At 44.4% G+C, this 22,233-nt stretch overlaps 1 protein-coding gene across 2 annotated transcripts in view; it reads right to left on the reverse strand.

Moving 5' to 3' along the window:
- LOC137638414 (mitochondrial import inner membrane translocase subunit Tim29) overlaps positions 1-22,233 on the reverse strand; it is a 56,582-nt gene that overhangs the window by 18,289 nt on the left and 16,060 nt on the right. For both annotated transcript variants that reach the window (XM_068370464.1, XM_068370463.1), the window contains exons 2-5: positions 18,169-18,354; positions 17,779-17,880; positions 4,741-4,915; positions 3,057-3,310 (exon numbers count right to left, since the gene is read on the reverse strand). In XM_068370464.1, the coding sequence (XP_068226565.1) occupies positions 3,079-3,310; positions 4,741-4,915; positions 17,779-17,880; positions 18,169-18,271 (612 nt within the window). In that variant the 5' untranslated portion in view covers positions 18,272-18,354 and the 3' untranslated portion in view covers positions 3,057-3,078. The remainder of the gene's footprint in view (positions 1-3,056; positions 3,311-4,740; positions 4,916-17,778; positions 17,881-18,168; positions 18,355-22,233) is intronic.

A 22,233-nucleotide genomic window follows, 5' to 3' on the forward strand; every position in this document is an offset into this window, starting at 1 on the left:
GCAACAGTAGTCGGAGGCGATGAATTTATTAAGGTATGGGAAGTTCTCCCTCTGAAGGGAGAAAACCACCTCACACCTGGGGAGGAAACCTCCCTCAGAAGGGAAGTTGTCCAACCCCTGGAGGCGAACCTCCTTTAGCGTTCTAAGATGATCTGAAGTGCTGGCCATGTTGTCACGCGAGTACTTCTAAGAGAAGGGATGACGCCCCTGACGACGTCCTCTGAGGGACGGCAGTGACAGCAGATTCCCCAGGCATGAACAGGACAGCTCTGCTTCATTGGCACTCTTTAGTCAAACGAAAAAAAACTGCATAGTTAACTGGGAAAATAAAATTAAATATTTAACAGAAATTCCCAAGGCAGGAACTCTGAAGAGACCCCGAGAGAATAACATAAAATAAGAATTAAGTATGCGCCCTTCCTTCCCCAGATGACATCCACGGGAGAAGGGGGGGAGCGGAGTAACTGTAATAAAAACAGAATTATAATTATTCAAATCATCTGGGAATATTCACTAATAGTGAGAACCACTGACCCCCCGAAGGGAAGACCCTAGGAGAAAGCTGAAAAGTTAAAATACAATTAGATTTCACTAAAAATAATTGAGACAAACAAACGGAATAGCAACCTAACCCACACACGGGAAAGGCGCTTCCGCAATAGTACGTTGTTATAGTAAAGGTGAACGATCTCGAGAAGAGAGAGACCGTAGTTAATCTTTAAAAGGCCACATTCCCTTCGCTCAGAATCCAAGTTTCCAGTAGGAAAAGAGTTAAAGGCGAAGACAATAGTTTAATGAAGAGGGTCCAGGTGATGACGATTCCCCTGCGGCGGCCGAGTTAACGGATATATGCCGACGGGAAGACCGATGGACCAGAGAGGGAGACGCCATTCCCCACGAAGTGGAACTGTGCTAGCCTTGCTACTACGCAAGTGTCGATATCACACACACAGCACAAACACTGAAAAGAAAACTTACTACATTTCTATACACATATATATACATAAACATTAAGAATGTTTATATATATATTTACAAGTATAAGAAAAGTAAGTAAAAAGACAAAAATTAATGGCAGTCCAAAATAGGCGAGGGGAGAGAGAGAGAGAGAGAGAGAGAGAGAGAGAGAGAGAGAGAGAGAGAGAGAGAGAGAGAGAGAGAGAGAGAGAGAACAACCGTTCTCGCTCCGAGCCAAAAGTAAAGCGAGCTCAAGCACAGGTGTGAGGGGGGGGGAGTAGAAAGCTACCCTCCCCTACCCCCGCTAACTAGCGGTGTGGGTAGTAAACTCTCATTAAATTTCAATGGTTCGGCATTTCAGCTGCGCCGAAAGTAATACCACTATTAAATAGCATGGCTTGTATTCCAGTTACGGAACAACTGTATGTTGTGGTGAGAGGGGGGTTTAACACGTAGCTCTTGTTAGGCGCTGAACTCCCTCACCTGTTTGTTGTGATGAGAAATGGTTCTAGCATGTAACTGTGGGCGAGTGTTGAACTCCTAGTGAGGGCGAGTCAGTAAGGAAGCTCGTAGATGGTAGCACTCTGCGCTCCTTATCTTCTAACCTAACTGGGTGAGGGGCTAAGCACGCTAGCGCATTAGGCTAGTCATTCTCGTAAAAAAACATAGGTTTCTCCGGCGCAAGAGTTTTCGTTGTTTCCAAAAGCACGAGGTTGGCAGTAACCCTAAGAATAAAAGCCTACGAGAAACTTCTATGGAAGAAGCGACTGCAAGCGGTCCTGCAGCAGGCTGCTAAAGAGACTTGTTCTGTACCCTGAGAGTACATAGGGAAGGCAGTCTCTCCCACAGGCGGGAAAGGCAACCAACCCCTGTTGCTGCTGTCAGCAAATTTCCCTTGGAAGGAAAAGTTGCCCAACACTTGGTAGAGGTTAATTTTCCCTCAGAAGGGGAAGCTGCCCAGCACCTGGAGGCAGACCTCCAGGCAGCGCTCTGCTTCCCGTTAATGAGCTTTATTTTGTAGATTAACTTTCCGGTCTTCCATTAACTCTCTTGGGTACCAAACGATGATTTCTTCCCAGCATCAGAGGCTTTTTCCTAGATTCCAAGAACCCTTCCTTGTTGTCCCCAGAATCACTGACTTGTCCAGTACTAAAGGACTTTTATCCTTGAAAGCACAACCGCTGTGCCACTTGTGCCACTTTTGGTGCAACACGTCACATGTAGCAGCTGCTTCCTAATGGGTTAATCAACACTAAAGAGCATGGTAAAGTCAGCACCCTGAATCAAAGGGTATGGGTATATGTAGGGCCTGAACCCCAAGTTCAGTGGTAAGGCAGTTGCATCATGGATGCTGCTAAGTGGGTGCATCTGCAAAACCCAGTAAAATAAAAAGCCATTTAACCTTTTTTTGCTGATATAAAAAGGCCTAACTACTAGAATACCAACAAAATATGATCACCCGATGTTTACAGGCTGAAAAAATAATTAAATCTTGACATAAGGAGCCCTGTGCAAGAAACTACTCCTATCTCTTCTCTGACAATTGTCTCTTAGAAAAGGCTAGGACTGCTCAATCCCAGTCACGCACAATGTTTTGGAAAAAGAGCTTGAATAACAGATTAGAAGCACAGAAATAAACTGAAATCTGCACTATTTATAAATCAAATAAATTCCTTAACCACAAAAAACCCAGACCAGACCTTAAAAATTTTCTATTTCATCAGGACAAACCAAATAATATTACTGTCTGGTTGAACAATCAGTAGAATATGTCTACCTGGGTGCTTCATTCATTAAGCAGGTAAAGCTTAATGTAATAACCATATAAAATGTATAAATTTGTCCCTTGTTACTTAAAAAAAAAGCATATAGGAGGTAACAAATTTCACAAATCACTTATTTTTAGCTCAATTCATCCACACACACAGGGAAAGCTGTATTAAGAGACCAAAAAGTCAGTGATTATTTGGTTTCAATATCTGGTTAATAATACTTTGCATTAATAAAAACATATTTCATTCAAAGATTATTCAATCTTACTCATTCTAATGTACAAAAAAAGGTCAACTTTACAAATAACAAAATTAGTAGTGACTAACCATTCCTAAGAATTATCAATCTCTACACCTGATTTTCTTTTTCAACTTTACTTTCTTCCCACTCAGCAGGGTTGATATCAAATTCCTCCATTTTCTTTTCCAAGAACCACCAATTTCCCAAGAAACCTATGTCGACCACACGTTCATGAAACGTCAAGTATCTTGGCTTCAGATATTCGCATCGGCTCTTGAACACTCCGCATACTTTCGAATAATTGTCCACCCACAGCAATGACAGAAATCCCAAACTTAACCTGAAATGAGCAATTGCACTTGATATAAAAAAAATCAGAAATTCCTGTGAATACTTAGATATTTAGAGAGAATAATGAAAGTATGTAGCATTAACTGGTTTTGTACTTGCCTGCAGGACATTGAGAGTATCATTTACCTCAAAACCTACCCACTTCCTCACAATTATAAAAAAAGATTTAACCATGAAAACACAACTTTACCTAACAAAGGGAAAAATTAAAATAATCATGATACATTACCCTGCAAAATTAAGGAATCTGATACACTTGGTATTTAATACTATAAGGGGAGGTACAAACAGGGTGCAAGAATAGAGAAAATTAATAAGGGTACCCTACAAAAATTGGTCAATTACATGAAATAAAATAGTCCAGCATAATAAGTAGTGTACAGTACTAATATGAGCATGAGAGATAAAAACAAAAACTTGAATTTAGTAACAAAATATTTATTAAAGGAACTAAACAATTCAACATTAATTCCACAATTACAGATTTAGAAGCAAAGCAAAGACTGTGAAAGAACACAACCAAAGACTCAAGATCCGGTGATCAAAAGCCTTTTATGAACATTCATTCCCAACTACACCAGCCACAAATATTTTTGCTATGAGATACGTTAGGATATAAAACGTCACATTCTGTATATAAAACAAGATCTTTAAATTTCATTATTAAGTTTTGCTCATAGTCTATTTGTTGCATAGACATAAATATTGGTCACGTGAACTACTGTATAGCATTTATTCATATGATTTTGACTTTACTTTTATATCAATAAAATGTAAAAATGTATCAAAATTTACTATGTAGCTGTAAAAAGTAAAAGTAGAGCTGTTAATAATGTCCAACATTACATAGTATTGACTTCAAAAGTACCTTTAAAACTAAACCTATAAGTTATGTCACGATTTGCTTATGCAGTATATTTGTTCAAGTTTACATTATATCTGGATTTGTGTTGCTGTTTTGTCTTTATTCCTCATAGCAGACTAATATAATCAAAGTAATAAATATCACATGATTATGGAAAACTAAACTATAAATCTACATGCAACTATAATTTACCTATATTTGTAATACAACCATTTTTCTACTTTGTTATTGTACTACTGTTGAATGTTTTTAAACATAAGTTGTGGCTGTACACGCTAAGAAAGGTTGAACATTTAATAAGAGGCTTCTCATACTCATTCTTGGTTTTAAGACCAGGTCGCATGTACTACTCAAAAAGACTTACCGTAGTTACCTTTCCCTGTGTAACTGTTGCCAGTCAATTTAATGAATATAACATTTAACAGAGATTATATTAATATCAATGGTTTACACATCCTTGCATTGTACAGTCCTAGACAATAGAAAAGCAACCAGATAATGATAAAAATATAAAAGGTATCCAAATCAAGGACTGCAAAGAATAGTAAACTTACCTTCTTACCAAGCCATGAATGTAACAATCTGCTAAATAACTGAAATGATCATCAACTTGTGAATTTCTTATCTTTTCACTCAACATCGACGATTCATTCATATATCTCCGCAATTTATCCTGGAAATCTCTTTCATTAGGATTTGTGTTGAAGGCATAAATGCCACCACCAATAACTGTAAATAAATCATACCATGATCAATAATAAACTAGAATAAAAAGCCATCGTTTATACATGATAATGACCCTTAAATTATCACTAAAAGCAACTACAACAAGTAACTTAGAAAAAACACTGATCAATTACTATCAATATAAAACACCCTTCTTTCTAGGAGGCACAAACACTACCCCCGAGCCTGGATGCATTTTTAAAGACACTATATTATGAATACTTTTTAAGTGAAATCTCAAGTACCTGTACGGTACTAGGAAATTCACTACAAGAGAAATTTAGTTCAAGGTACTTTAATATAAAAAGTTCTTTAAGTGCACATTGCTTACTGAAAAAATGTATTGTTCCAAAGAAAAAATCCAACTGAAAATACTTCAGCGACTATGAACTCCCAAAACTTTTGCTTATGAGCACTAACAAGATAAGACACCAAGAAATAAAGGTATACCTTAAAAATAAATGTTTGAATTAACTTGTATTTTTTCCTAACCATAAGAACCCGAGACCTTTAATATAGGAGTATGATTTCAAGGAAGCTGGAACGACTATTTACACTTTTAACGAGGTAGCATAACCTTGACCTGGCACAGAACTACAAGGAGGCCTGCGAACAATACCTCGCAGACCCTGTGGGTCAGGCCACTGTCGAGCACCACTGGACCACCCTCAGAAACGCCATGGCCCATGCCGCGGAGGAAACACTAGGCTACACCACCAAGAAACGGCAGGATTGGTTTGATGAGAATGATGCTACCATCTCTCTTCTCATTGAAACCAAACGACAAGCACGCCTGACTTTGGAAAACCAACCAACAACAGCTAACAAATGTGCTCACAAGGTGGCTGAAGCTGGTTGCCAAAGAGGTATCCGTGAAGCCCAGAACACCTGGTGGCAAAGAAAAGCTGCAGAAATACAGAGTTTCGCTGACCAACATGACCTGCGCAGCTTCTATGCAGCAACAAAAGAAATATTCGGTCCCACACGGTCATCAGTGGGCAGCCTGAAGGACGCGGATGGGGCCACGACCATCACCGACAGCGAGGGCATCTTGGCCAGGTGGAGGTCTCACTTTGAGAACCTCCTCAATGACCAAGCAGACACCCCAGACGATCTCCTGCGAATGACCCCGCAGCATCCCGTCCGTCACTGGATGGCACTACCACCCTCCATCCATGACTTCAACAAGGCCCTGCAGCGCATGAAGCCCGGCAAAGCCCCAGGGCCAGACAACATCCCGTTGGAGCTCCTCACTCACGGTGGCCCCGGCTTGAGGAACCGTTTGATGCTCCTTATACTGAAAATATGGGAGACCAAGACCCCCCCCCAGTGACTTCCGCGATGCAAACATCATTACCATCTTCAAGAAGGGAGACAGGGAGAACTGTAACAACTACCGGGGAATATCACTACAAAGCATCGCGAGTAAGATTTTCGCTCGGATTCTCCTTGACCGCCTCCTTATTCTCGCAGAAGACGTCCTGCCAGAGTCCCAGTGCGGCTTTCGACCTTCCCGCGGGACCATAGACATGATCTTCTGTGCGCGACAACTACAACAGCCCATAATGTTCATCTTCTGGGATTTGAAAGTACCTCGACCTGCCATGTGGGCTGTCCTCAAAAGATATGGCTGCCCACCCGATTTTGTCAAGCTGGTGCGTGCCCTCCATGACGGAATGGTTGGGAGAGTGCCACCAGAACTCTCTTTCAGACCCATTCCCCATCAACGGCGGCCTGAAACAGGGCTGTGTTCTGGCCCCGACGTGTTTCTCGCTATACACCGCAGCAATGCTCAACGAGATTCCCCCAGACACGCCCTCAGTCGACCTACGTTTCCGCATGGATGGAGGCGCTTTCAACCTCGCTAGACTCCGCGCCAGAACCAAGACCACCTTGTGTGCAGTGCGAGAACTGCAGTATGCTGACGACAATGCCACCCCAGGTCAGACGGCAGAGGACCTGCAGTCGTTAGCTGATGCATACAACTCTCCCTACGAACGTTTTGGGATGCAAGTCAACTCAGACAAGACCAAGATTCTCGTCCAACATCCACCAGGACTGATGCTCCCCAACTTCAATACCACAGTGAATGACCAACCGTTAGAACAGGTGGACCAGTTCTCCTACCTAGGGAGCATCCTAACATCAGCTCCCACAAGCAAAAAGGACGTGGAGAACAGGATCAGGGCAGCCCACTCCGCCTTTGGCCGACTCAACTGCCGCGTATTTAACAACCACGCACTGACAATGACCACCAAAATAATGGTGTTCAGGGCAGTAGTCCTCTCCACGCTCCTGTATGCATGTGAAACATGGACGCTATATAGAAACGATCTTAAAAACCTAGAACGCTTCCAACAAATGAAACTGAGGCAGATCTTGAAAATCCCCTGGGAGAGCCACACCACCAACATTGAAGTCTTAGAACGTGCCTCGCTGACCAGCGTGGAAGCCACCATCATCCACCACCGCCGGATAGGACACGTGCATAGGATGGATCCATCTAGGCTCCCAAAGAAAATATTCTACGGAGAACTGACCCAGGGCACCAGACCACGAGGAGCCCCGAAAATGCGCTATAAAGATCAACTAAAGCGCACCCTGGCTCTAACTGACATCGATCCTTCCTCATGGGAAGAAACAGCCAGGGACAGGAAAACCTGGAGGAGTACAGTACACCATGGCACCGTGGACTTCGAGGAGAGGAGGAGACAAAATGAGGAGGCTAGGAGGAGAAGAAGGAGAGAGCGTTTAGAACAGCCCCGCCCACTACCTACCCTCCCTTGTGAACACTGTCCGCGACTCTTCCACCACAGACTAGGACTTAACAGCCACATCAGGCATAAGCACCCACCCCACAGATAGGAGGCTGATGGCTAACGATAGAACCCAATACTCGGACACGAGTGGGCGCCGACGACTTGTGAAGTGATTGAGACAGGCAGTGTAACTCAAGGTCTCAGGTTTGTATACTGTAGTTAGGAAAAAATCATTAAAAATTTGTGATTTGTTCCTACATATAATAGATAAGTTCAACCTTTAATAGAAGACTCTTCCTTAGGAGGGAGCAAGTTCTTAACATCAATCTGACTGGTTTACTGATCTGGAAAATGTCAATGTAATTTGGTCTTGGAGAAGAGCAAAAGGGATTACTCCTGTTAACCTCCTAACAACCTGAGCACGACGGTGTCCCCGTTGCTAGGCTAGGTCCCTACCAGCGGAAATGAAAGAACCTATATCCATAAGGATATCATGTCTGAATACTGTATAATGTCATTATTAAAAATGGGTTGCAAATATTTCATAACATCCTTCCCTTTGCCTGGAAAGATGGGCGAGATACTTTAGTACAGAACTCTAGAGAAAAGTCACTGTCATGAGGAAATGTCCTATACAGCATATAATAGAGTGACTTTCATCCTAATGGGGAGGGGAGGGAGGAGAATGGCGGACATTCTGCCTCTCCTTCTAAACTCATGTCGCGATTACTCTCTTAGATAAGATACTACTTGTTCCATGAGGAAGATAGGTTTGCAACACAACTTGGGAAGCTACTGTAGGACCAAGGATATGGTTACCACGGGACCTGAAGGCAGCAAAGGTTGTCAGTCATACCAGAATCCTACCTTCAGGACTAGCGCTACTGACAGATTCTTCCTGCAGGTTAAGGTAGATCTGATATCCCTGACTTCATGCTTTTGAACCAGGAAGATACTTCCAGAATCTCAATGGATCATCATGGCTTAAGGTGCAGTTGTCAGAAGCAGAAATGCTATTGGATATCTTCACCTGTACCCTTTTGGAATGGTTAAGCGTCTTTTGTCCTCTGCAAGGGGACCCAAGCTCTATAAAGAAGCATTGCCGTGGCCTGATAGGACACAGTAGTGTGTTATTCTGCAACCCCACTAACATGAGATTGGAATTTTGCCTCGCTGGAAGCTGGACAAGGTGAGAAAGGTCTTCCTTCATTCAGAAGAACTCTTGACATATGACATGTCATGCAGCACACTAACTGTAATGCCTTGTGAATAATCTAGGAGTCTAGTCCCATCTGATATCCGGTTAAGGGTACGGAAGGGCGAGCTTGAGAGAGTCTAGGACTTGAGTGATATCCCTAAGGGGTTGAGTTCCTAGAGGGAGAAGACCATTTGAACCTACTCCCAAGCCTAGACTGATATTCCATTGGGATGGGATCTGAGCTCTTCAGTCTAAGGTCTAGCTACAGTTTAAATCCGGCTAAGTAATAGTTATACTACATACAGCTGAGACCGAGTGGAGCTATTCGGCAATAGAAAATGAGGAGAACCATAATTCATTGCATAGGCTCTGCCTGGTGAACAATCCCTTCTACGATGACACCAGCAGAAGGGTAGTTTTACCGGTAAGTATAGCAGGAGCATCAGAAGGTTAGTTTTAATGGCACGTATAGGAGAAGCATCAGAAGATTAGTTTTACAGACACATATAGGAGGAGCATCAGAGGGACAGTTTTACTGGAATGTATAGGGGGAGCATTAGAAGGTTAGTTTTACCGACACATATAGGAGGAGCATCAGAGGGACAGTTTTACTGGCACGAGTAGGGGGGAGCATCAATGTAACCTGAAACTAAAATTGTCCAAAGACTGAGTAATAGGTAAACCAGGTAAGTTGGAGGAGAGGCTAAAGTATAGAGAGGAAGTTTGTGGAAGGTGACCAAAATGGTGCAGACTTCCTGGACTGCAAAAGCAACTTGCTGGTCATGCAGAGGAATTGGGGGAAGTCTTGCACAAGACTGTCCTATCAATCGTCTTGTGCTTCAGCGACATTCTCTTTCTCCTCCTCTTTGGGGTGGTAGGAGCAATGGGAAGGAAACAGTAACAGAAATAGGTGAACTAGTTATCTAGTGACTTGAAGGTAATTAACACCTGAAGAATGAGTGTAAGTTCCCGATTGTGGCTACCAATCACACAATTCCCAATTGCTACTACTGAGCACATAATTCCCGATCATGGCTGCCAATCTTATGATTCCCAATCACAGCTGTCTGTCATATTTCAAGATCATGACACACAACCAATCCCCTGGGAAATGATACCGTGAAGAACAACTGTGAGGAGACTTAGTCTCACTGGGAGAGTACAATCAGAATGTTCCTGTGAACAAGAAACACGAAGTGAAAAAGTACTAAGAAAACTCGGCGCTCGAAAATTAAAAGATTTCATGGTCCATTAAGCTATGAAAACAATCTTGGGTTCCTTGGGTTCCCTTTCCACCAATAATATGTACTGGGAATGCTGGAACAAAGCAGATGTCAAACTTCTATGACCTGAAAGTCATGGAAGAACAGGCGCAAGGTATTCAATCACCTTGAGTCAGGCAAGTGCTGTGAATACGTGAACTGCATACCGAAACTAATTCTCATGGAAGAGAACGTTCACAATATATAACCTAACGAACATACTAGAATTGACCTCCTGAGAAAAAATGTTCTAGGTATGTGCTGTCTCTCCCACATGTAAATGGAGAGAGATACAGTAGGTCAAGGATAATTTCATGCCACTTCTGGGAAAAGTACTGTAGATAGGTTCCTGGTACGTACTGTCACTCCCACGCATATGTGGGAGGAAATTGATCAGGAGTGTTTTCATCATTCAGCTGGGCAAGAGGTGAAGATCGATAACAAAGTGACTGGTCATACCAATGAAAGTCAACACTGGTTTGCTGCAATTTTCAGGATTTTCTCCTCAGCATTAGAAACATCACAGGGACCTTGAGCAAAATATTTTCATTTACATGGATATGTGATTTACTTCCAGAAAAGCTCGTCTTTTCTATTCTTAAAAAGTACCAGCTCCCACCTTGAAATGACAAATTTGGAAGTAATTTGTATTTTTTTTAACTATACAAACTTGAGTTCTTTACTGTACTATGGATACATATTTCAGTGTATCTGGAGCCATAAACTCACACTCGCCAGTGACATCCCTCAATTTTGATTGCAGACAGGACTCCTTGAGGGATAGGTTCTTTACTATGGAGACTTACCCTTAGGTGGGTTGAATTCCAAACTCCAACTAGTTGGAAACTTGAACTGGGGTACAACTCTGTGCTTAGTCAAGCATGAGAGGAGTACTCTGACACCCCATGATATTCATGCTGTAGAGTCTGACGGCCTGGCCAATCATGATGAATGTGTGCAAAGCAAGCACTGTGACTTGATCAGGTAAGAGTAAGGAGTGATATTCTACACCCTCAAACTAAAACCTAGACATTGCCCAACTCCCCCTCGCAGGGAGACTGGAGACATAAAATATATCAGATATTTCAGACCACACAATTAATCCCAGACTAATACCAGGTAATATCCGCCCTTGGCCGACTTCTACTAGTCCTGTAAGGGTGCTGAGGTAGCTAAACTTCTTGTTCAGTGGGCCCATAGTAAAGGTACCTAGGTTCCTGTGAGTTATGTTTTGCAGGTAATGGGCAGTGAAGGTTGCCTCACTTTGCCAAACAACTGCTTGAAGTACTTGAACCACAGAGAAGTTTCTTTTAAACTCTACGTCCCTAGTGTCAAGAGCTCTGGGTTATCTACTCTCAATAGAAGAGTTAGAATTTAAGGCACAGATAATGACCTGCCAAATCCAAGAGGAGATCGTGTTCTTCGTGACTTTACTCTTAACCCTGCCCGTACTCACAAGCAAACACCTGATTTGTGGACAAGCTCCTGATGTGTACTTGAGACAGCACATTAGAACTCTCACTGGACATAGTAACAGCTGATCTATTCATCAGTTACATTGCTAGAAGGGTCCGAACCTAAAGTCTGCTACAGCAGTACAGTATTCCAAGTCTTAGTAATAAACTCTGGGATGCTGCCAAGTATTACTTGCCCCCATCCCCTTGACATTTTTGGCAGAGGCAAGGGCAAGAAGGAAAACTGTCTTAAGAGTCAAGCCACGATCCGATGCTTAACTCGTCAGTTTGTAAGGAGCTTCTTTCAGGGAGTGTAGTACACTAACGTTCCTCAAAGGAGGTATAACTTCTAACTGGGGGCATGCAAGCCCAAAACTCCATATAAGTAAAGAAAATTCTGTCGAGGAAGAAATGTCAACTCCATTCAGTCTAAAGACAAGGCTCAAGGCCAAGTGGTAACCTTTCACGGCCAACATTGCTATGAGCAGAGTTTTTCCTCCCAAAGTATAACAATCTCCTCTACTAAGGGGATAGTAGCATCGAGTGGTGAGACACCTCCTCCATGACAGCAACCCCAGAAGACAATCCCATTTTGCCTGGTAGACTATCATAGACGAATGCCTTTAATACCCAGACATTTGTTTTGACACGGTGTGCGTAAAGCCTCTCTGCAAGAGGATATACTAGATATCCTCCAGGTGTGAAGTCATTTGTAAGTGAATGATCTGTGGAAAATCTCTCCAACTAGTTGCCAAAGCAGGTTGTGCAGGGGTGGCAACTCCCTCCCTCTGTCAGCAGAAGTAAAAGGTCTAGAAACCATTCTGCCTGCTGCCACAATGGAGCTATCAGGGTAATCGACAGATCTTGCAATGACCTTACCTTGATGAGAAATCACCTCGTTAGGCAGTGATGGTGGGGGGTGACGCATAGATGTCCATGTTGTCCCACATATGTTGAAAGGCATCCAGTACTGGAGAACATCACACCAGAAGGTTTGGGTTGAGGGACGGTGCAAACAAGTCTATTATCGGCAAACCCTACAATCAGGATTTATTTGGCTATCCGGGGATACAAAGATCACTCTGTACCAACTATTCGAGCATTCCAACTCAGATTGTCTTATAGGTTGGCCAGGGCACCAGCTACCTGTTGAGATACTACCAATAGAGAGTTATGGGGTCCTTTGACTGGCCACACAGTACTACATTGAATCCCTCTCTCTGGTTTCGGTTCTTTCCCTTTGCCTACACATACACCGAATAGTCTGGCCTATTCTTTACAGATTCTCCTCTGTCCACATACACCTGACAACACTGAGATTACCAAACAATTCTTCTTCACTGCACTATAATTGTTCAGTGGCTACTTTCCTCTTGGTAAGGGTAGAAGAGACTCTTTAGCTATGGTAAGCAGCTTTTCTAGGAGAAGGACACTCCAAAATCAAACCACTGTTCTCTAGTCTTGGGTAGTGTCATAGCCTCTGTATCATGGTCGTCCACTGTCTTGGGTTAGAGTTCTCTTGCTTGAGGGTACACTCGGGCACACTATTCTATCTCATTTCTCTTCCTCTTGTTATGTTAATGTCTTTATACTTTATTTAGGAAATATTTATTTTAATGTTGTTGCTCTTCTTAAAATATTTTATTTTCCCTAGTTTTCTTTCCTGACTGGGCTATTTTCCACGTTGGGGCCCCTGGGCTTGAGGCATTCTGCTTTTCCGACAGGGGTTATAGCTTAGCAGTTAATAATAATAATAATAAAAATAATAATAATAATAATAATGATAATAATAATAATAATAAACCAGGCTGACAGATCAAATTCTCTTCCACCCAACATGGAATTTCCATAGCCAGAAGGCAAAGCTGCCAAGAAAAAGTACCTTCTTACTTGTTTAGATATGCCATTACCTTAGTGTTGTCGCTCATCAACATTACCGAGTGCCCTGAAAGGAGCCGATGGAAGTGCTTGAGGGATAGAAAAGCTGCCCTCATTTCCAGGAGGTTATGTGGCAGTGCTGTTCGGTTTCGGATCACTGTCCAGGTACAACAGGTGAGCCCCTAACGTTCTTTTGAAGTGTCTGTAAAGACCAACAAATCCGTGGGAGGAGAGAGAAGGTCTACTCCCCTGAGTAGGTTGGTGTCTAGCACCTATTATCTCGGGTCTCCCTTCTGCTCTTGATCTACTGGTACCCAAGTACTCTGTGGGGGTCCAATTGCCGAGACCAAAAGGTCTTTAAATGCCACTAGAGAGATCTCATGTGGAGACGACCGTTGGGAACTGGCTTCTTTAGACAAGTTAAATGCTCCAATAGTCTGTGTAAGTGATGGCAAATTATCTCGAGAGAGGACGATCTGGGGTATCTATATCGGTCATCTATTCGTTTTTCGGACAGAAAGATCTCGCCTAGTCTGGTCCTGATTCGCAATCTTAGATATACAGTACTGAGTGCGTCTTGAGATGGTTGCAGGCGAGACTTCTCGTAATTTACCACGATCCCCAGATCTTGGAAAAATGCGAGAAGTCTGTCTCAATGGAGAAGAGACTCCCTTGAGTCTGCCACAATTAGCCAATCGTCTAGGTATCGCAGCAGACGAATGCCATTCTTGTGTGCCCAGGTGGACATTAGGGTGAATACTCGTGTGAACACCGATTCTGTGGACAGGCCAAAACGGAGCACTTTGAATTGGTATATCTTTCCTCCTGACGTGACTCTTAGGTACTTCCTTGAGGATAGATGAATTGATATCATAAAGTGCCAAGGTCAGACAGCCTATTTGTGTGCACCGTCTCCATCTTGAACGGGGTCTGAAATACGAACCCGTTTAATGTTGAGAGGTTGAAGACTGGTCTCCAGCCCCCGAAACCTTTTCGACCAGAAATACTGTAAATGACTGTACTGTAGAAGACTGGCGACACTTTTGGACCTCTTGGAGAGCGCCGTCTCTAACAAGGTTTGGACTTCAGCCAGTAGGGCCTGTTCCTTCACGGATCCCCTCGTGTAGGAATTTTACATCGTTGGATGTAGGGTAAGAGGAGGGAGAGACTTCGTGAAAGGGATGACGTATCCCTCTCTCAATATGGAAACCGACCAAGGTTCGGCTCCGTGGAACATCCACCTCTGCCATTTGCATTTCAGGCATTCCACTACCGATGGACTGGTTGGGGGAATGCCCTCCCTAGCGGAAATGTCCTAGCCTGTTTCTCCTACCTCCTTTTGCCCCTTCTGGTGACCCTAGATCGAAAGGGCTGTCTGAAGGCTTGCTGAGTGGATTGTTTTGCCTGGAAGTTCTTCTCCTTCAACCCTTGACCATCAGTCATAGAAGATCTGTGGTGGTACTGTCAAGTGGGATCGTGAGGTGATCACCCTATGGAGGAAGGAATCTTGACTCTCCTTCCTCCATCTGTCAGCAACAGCCTCGATGTCTTCTACGTGAAACAGTGAAGGGCCATCTAAGGGATCGTTACGCAACCTCAATGCTTCTCAGGACCTGACTCGAATCTTGAGACCGCTGCATCGCGATGTCTCAAAAGCCAGTTAATCCACTGGTTAACAACATTTTCCTTCAAGAACTCTAGAGTTCTGGCTCCTAAGAGGAAGACTGCTAGCAATGATTCATTCTTCCGCGGGGTGGAGATATCCCTATTCTCAATGAGGATGTCTATTAGTCCCTAACCAGAAATCCAGCCATAAAGCAGATTGAAAGGAACATCTTGCAACCCTCTTCGTGTAGGTGGCATGACACGCGGAGAACTGTACTGGTAAAGTTGTCAGCTTAGGCAAAGAAGAGTTGTAAGCCAAAGGTAGGATTGCTGGGTCTAATGGAAGATGAGACTTTGTTCTCTACCATCTCATAGTACTTACTCTGCCAGACATATGGTGGAGAAAGTAACAGAGAGGAATCAACCGAACAAAGAGATATTTGTAGATGAAGAGACTCTCCACAGGGAGCGGAGTACATAGCTCTAGCACACGCCTGTCAGGATGAAGGAACTCGCTGGAAGCAGCGTGCGTAGGAACAGCGTACTCACATTCTTCCAGCAGAGGAGCTCACCCTTCCACCTTGGTAGATGGTAGAGTGCGCAACACTGCACAAGACTCGTCCGCCAAAATTTGGTCAGCGCGTTCACTTCTAACGCATCTAGGAGAGAAACTCTCTTCCTCACCTTCTCTATGATAGGAAAAAGGGAGATGAGGTGATTGCTGAGCACTTACATGTCGACAACAGGCCATTTTGAAAATTTTTTAAAGAGAAATCAACAAGCAAGGGTCAAAAATTCTAAACCTAAACGTAATCCAAGAATATCCAAAAGCAAAATCAAACAAGCGTGAGTCAATAACCAAAGATTTGTACATCACCAAAATAAATCGGCAAAATATCAGCAATCTGTCGAGCAGAATATCAACGATGTCGCCGCTAACGACGGCAGGGAAGATTTGAGGAATCCTGGAAAAGTTCCTAGGTATCTCGCTAGGGCACAGGGGTGGTACACCTGGCTATCCAATCGGCGATTGGCGCGAGTTTTGAATTTCCTACCGTGACGTCAGGGACGTAAGCTATATATATAACTACCGGGCAAGTCTTATGTTTAAGATCAGGTTTTTCCTTACGAGAAGGAGAAACTAAGCCCAGCAAAGTGAGCAGCACTACACTGACACGACGACGAGACAGACAGATCGCAAGCAATCGCCTCCCACCATCATCGTCCAGGTCCAAAAAACTGTGCTCTGATGGGCTAGAGCAGGGCATGAACAAATACAATGCCTTTTGGAGGAATCCTCAGGGGGGGAGACCCCTCAGGAGATGGCCAACCCCTTTTGCATCCGACAGCAAAACTTCACAAGCAAGAAGTTTGCAAAACATAAGCCAGCAAAGGAGACCTTTCCCTCGTAAGGGAAGATCAGCTAACATTTGGTGAAGGAGACCTTTCCCTCGTAAGAGAAGATCGCCCTACACCTGGTAAAGAACTACCCTCCCTTGGAAGGGAAGGTTGCTCAACACCTGGGGGCAAACCTCCAGACAGCTCGCTTCATCTCTCCTCCGGCTGGGAGAACCTAGCCAAAAGATAAATTCCAAGAACTGCCTTTGGGACATAACCAAAGTAGGGCCTGGGTTCCCCCCCAAAGGGATCCCATGACAAGTAACTCCAAAGAGCACTTGTACGCGACTGCCTACCTGTCCACCGGAGCAGAACGAATGACAAGGCAAACAGATACAGAGGCCAAAACGGTTGAGAAGGCACAAGCCTCTAGATTTCCCTTTGGGGTCTCGGGGATAATTAAACCGCTAGGAAGGACATCTGCTTCCTTCACGTGCCCAATCGCATGACCTCTTGTAACCTTTCCTTGTACGGAGAACCTGTGAGCCAAAGGAAGGCCAAAAGACGAACTACTTCGTCAGAAAGAGACTCCCCAGTGGCAATGGCCGGCGCAGTTTCTCTAGGGGAGACAACGGAGGCCTCCGACACGCAAGGTTGTCCCGGAGTCACATGGGCACCACTTGTACTTGTTCTACTCCCAGGGCAAGTAGGACAAGCAGAATCATTGAGAAGAGATAAGAGTTGCAGAATGATGGCGAGGTTTCTTCCCTCCCGAGGCTAACTTCGAAGGAGAACGATCCCTCTTTGCCTTCTTCCATCACCTACAAAATCTCTTCCACTGGGAGCGCAACCACTACCTACACTCCGCACAAGGAGACTCCTGCATGCAAGTGTGACCTCTACACGCAGGAGAGAGACCGCGAGGATCCGTCTCCCAAGGTAGCGCACCGGCGCCCTTCAATACGTGGACAAACCTGCATACTGGATCTTATGGGCAGTCAAACCTGTAAAAGAAAAAGAAATGAAAAGGGAAAATGTTTTCAACTTTTAGGCCAGTCCTTAAAATATATGAATATCTATTTAGGGTTCAGAGGAAGAGTCAGAGATGTCTGCACTCCACAGAGCCAAAATAAAAAGTGACAGCATTTACAAGTGCTAGAGTGAGCTGGCTACCTATATTACCTCTCTTCCCGCTAACCAGCGGAGGGTAGTTACACCTTGCAAAATATAACGGCTGGTTTCATCTAGCGCTGAAATAATACTCCTATATAAAGAGCGTATGATTTGTATCTAGTGCCAGAATAATAAGACTTTAGCCAACCACAACACATTATTCTTAGCGCTTTTCCAAAATTAGCACTTTAATACTTACGCGATATATAAAAAGCCGCTTTAATTGGTCTTTTTCGACAGGATTGGACTATATCAACTGACACTTCTTTATAGTCTTGCGCAACTCCCACCCAGTAATTACCTTGAAAAAGAAAAGGATTTAATACAAGAAAACATTGGATTCTACAAAATATCTTCATTTATCCCCAAACATATTTAAAGAACTTTGTATACTATACTGAAAATGCTAACGTCCTCACTGTCCAGAATTAATTTCTTTAAAACTCATCATAAATGTTCAAAATACAATACAAAATTTTCATATAAAAATTTCAATAAACCCATCACCTATGGAGCACATTTGAGGACCTTTGTGGTTGGTACATATATCTTAAATGCGAAATATTAAATCCTCTACAGAAATACATACCCCATTTTTCTATTCGTCCTCCCTCCAATCGTTTGGGCAACTTCACAGTCCAAGGTTTTTTCACACTTAGAGATGAAAGTCTTCTTATACACATTTGAAACATACTGTTCTTTAATTATGGAGTTACGAAGTTTAATGTTTCAAACACAATTACTGGATCAAGTTTCTTCTCAAAATTTAGAAGACCTGCAAAAAATTATTCTTTAAAAGATGATATAGTATGATACAGTATAATCTACTGTATATAGGTCTAGTACAGATACAAAAGATTTCTTTCATCTATAAACCTTAGATTAGGCACAATACTCTTTAATAATAAAGTAAAGGATTACAACCAATGTAATAAACACACTAATAACGTCTTCTCTCATCTTTCTTCTATAAATCAAATAGTCATTTTGGTAATAGTGTGACGTTCAGTTCATTTCCCTAATAATCACGGTATGTCTCCCAAGTTTGCACAAGTTAGATTTTGTGCAGAACACTAAGTTAATAAACTTTAATCAAGTAAACTGGATACCCATTTGAAATTAAACCATTTTAGAGGACAGACTTGCTCCTCATACATTTGTTGTGTCAAATGTAGTCATCTATCAGAAGAGCTTATGACTAATTATTTGTGTTTTATGTTTAGTCGATACTAAAGTTAAGGAAAAAAAGGAAAACTTTTGAAATGAGAGCAAAGTCTTAGTTTAGGGTTCTGCTTCCCAGGCTTCTACTTCCCTTGCTGCCCTTCATGCTAAATCTTACTCTTTATGGCAGGTTAGTAGTTAGATAAAAGGCTTTGGAATATTGAAAAAGGGATCTAGAGAACCTACAGTGGTTCAGGTGTAATGTTACCAAGGTTTAAAGTGCTTCGCAAGAGCTTAAAAATGACAAATTCGAAGATAATTTGTATTTTTCCTAACCATACAAACCTTAGCTATTTACAAAGGGTTATTACTTTTAGCGTAGCTGAAATGGCGAGCCATTAGAATTTAACGAGGGTGTATTACCCCCCGCGCTAGTTAGCGGGGGGGTAGGGGAGTGGTAGCTAGCTACCCCTCCTCCCCCTCACACACACGTGAATACTCACTTTCACTTAGAGGTAGGACTTGTCTTGGGGGACAGGGCTGGCGGGCAAATATGTGTAAATAGCTAAGGTTTGTATGGTTAGGAAAAATACAAATTATCTTCGAATTTGTCATTTGTTCCGTAACCGAAATACAAACCACGCTATTTACAAAGGGTGACTTATCCCTTAGGAAGGGTGGAAAGTCCCCAGCCATACTGGCTTTGGCTTTACCCGGGGACTCAGAATCCGAGTGAGTCGCACTCGAGAAAAGGAGTCCCTGCACCTCACAAGTTCCTTGCTCCGCAAGGAACCATGTGGCCTACGTAAGCTTGTGTGTGAAGGAAGAAGTGTGACCCGTCTTAGGCAGTTGACCTGGAGTTCCAGAAGGAACTCTGGGTTAGGACGTTCCCAATACCACCTCGTCAGGGTATGGGGGACGTGACAGTATTGACTCAATACTCGGAACACAAGGAAGCATGGTTTACCTGCAGAGGTTCGAGGTCAGCTATGCAGAGACCAGGATGCTGCTTCCCCGTAGAGGGGATGATGAAGAAAGAAGTAAGGGCCAGACATACTTCTTTCGTTCATGCAGACTAAAACCTGATAACAATGCCCTCAACCTTCTGCTACCTGTCCAAAAAGGAGCCTGAGGTTAGACCAGCTGTTGTGTAGCCACCACAGAGCGATAGAAAACGTATCGAGACTCCTGTGGGTCACGCCCTGCAGGAAGCGGGCTGCGAAGGTCATCAGACGCTTCCAGACTCCAGCTTGTAGCACCTGCGTCACAGAGTAGTATTACTCGAAGGCGAGGACGTTGCGATGTATCCAACATCGTGCTGTAGGGCGACGTGACGGGGGAGGGTTTGAAGACAGGTCGAGATGAATGTACTCGAGTCCGGGCTGAAGAGGTATACTGGTGACTCTCCCCCCATGTCCTCCATGTGTTCCCAAATCGGCTGCAACTGAGGCCAAACTGCAGCTGTTCCCAGCGCTAACCTCTCGATTCCTTACTGGCAAGAAAGAGAAGGTCTTGGGACATAACACACAGAATGGAGACTCGAAATCTTGAATGAATCGGACCGAAGGGTCGGGACCCTCAGATTCTGAGTCTAGCCAACAACTCAGGAGCGAGCCTGAATGTTGCCTTCCCCTCTTCCTTAAAAAGGGGGGAGTAGTAAGAGACCAAGAAGATTGCTTACACACTGGCCGTGGCCAGAGTGAGCAGAAGACCCAAGGCGGAATACAATCCGAGGCCTGTCGTAAAAGGGTCTTGAGAAGATCTCTTAAAGGACTAAAAGTCCGAGCCATGCTCCAAGTTGGAGGTCTTCCTCCGACTAGGGCAGGGACGATCGTAGCTTCGCATGAGCGAGGATAGATCCAGCGGGCAGGAAAAAGTTATTCCTTTAAGCCTGAAGGTCAGGGAAAGGCTGAGCGACAGGCTTCATTGCCGAGAGCGGAAAGGAGCTTCCTCCCGCCGAAAGGCAATAAGACCGTTATTGCTGGAGAAGAGGCCTCACGGGAAGAGGTATATCTCCCACGGCACCCACCACCTTAGACTCTTCACTTTGCCTGGGAGACCCCTGTGGATGACTATCGCAGATGACGCGACCTCCGTACCGCGACTGTAGCGGGATGTCTCTTCTAGAGGAGGAAGCGTAGTGTCTCCAGGCATGAAGCCGAAGCGATGCCCCGGTTCGGGAGAGATGTCGCAGTGTGGTTGCTTGAGTAGTCTGCGCCGTGGGAGAAGCTCTCCCGGGAGTTCCGTCAGGGGAAGCAGAGGGTCCAGAAACCGTTCTGCGCATAGTCCCAGTGGAGCTCTCCCATTGAAAGGTTGACAGACAACCTGGTTTTGTTGAGACCCATTGTCCGCAGACAAAAAGGAGGGAAGACGCAGGCGTCGAATTTGTCCCACCATCACCGGAATGCATCTTGCCAGAGTCTCGGGGTCTGAGACTGGGGGTAAGACTAGTGGAAGCTTGAGGTTCCAAGGTGTTGCGATCAGGTCCCCCAGACCAGCACTTGCTGGTTACCCAAGGTCAAAGACCCCTAGGTACACTCTCTCTATGAGGCTCTGCTCGGATAGTCTGAGAGAGACATTCCCCTGCCTGGAATGAGAGAGCCGATGGTGGAATTGAGAGAATCTCAATCATCCCGGTATCTCTACTACAAGATGTGAAGGTGTGAAAATGCGTCCCCTGCTGGTTAGGATGAAGTCGACGCGCAACGGGGCGACTTGGCAGGAGCTGTAGGATCTGAAGAGGGGCCAGACTAAGGCCCTTAAGCCTGCCTGAATGATGGAGAGGTATCCTTCAGGTCTTGACCATAGGCCTGGACCGGAACATGCCCCCCCCCCCCCCCCTTTCCTTTGACGAGTCCGAGAACCGCATCAAGAATGTGGGGAAAGGACGAGAATATCCACTACCATCAAGAGGCTCCATAGGTCAACACCCATTGCAGGTCTAATAGTTCCGCTGGTCCCATAGGGCCAGGGAGTCCGGTTAAACATTGCCTGAAGCCACCGGGACTTGGATCGCCCCACATGGAACTTATCCTGAGGCGACCGTTCGGACTATAGACGGGTCAATGAGGAAAGAAGAACTAGGAAACGTTCCAAGGTAGGGCTGAAAGCTCTGCTTGACTGAGAACAGGTACTGCGACTCTCCTCAGTCTTGCCACAGTCAACCGAAAAGAAGGCTCGGAGGATGCGGTAACAGAATCTGGCGTCCCCAGGTGGTCACCCATCCAAGTACCGACGTTGCTTAACCTCGCTGGACGGACGAGAAGCGGGGTTTCCAATGTGGTAAGGCGGTTGACTCAAAATCATGGCCAGATACTCCAGATGTTGAGGCAGAGGAAGAGAAGGCTCCAAGCAAAATACCATGAGCCCACACTCATGGTCACATTCCGGAAGCTAGTCCCGGCGCTGAAGAAGGTCGAAACCCGAGCCTACCGGAGTTGACCAGCCCTCCAAACAGCAGAGGAGGCGGAAGCCTGCACCTGAGTGGCCAAGA

Source organism: Palaemon carinicauda, chromosome 3 (genome assembly GCF_036898095.1).
Source record: "Palaemon carinicauda isolate YSFRI2023 chromosome 3, ASM3689809v2, whole genome shotgun sequence".
Taxonomy (NCBI): domain Eukaryota; kingdom Metazoa; phylum Arthropoda; class Malacostraca; order Decapoda; family Palaemonidae; genus Palaemon; species Palaemon carinicauda.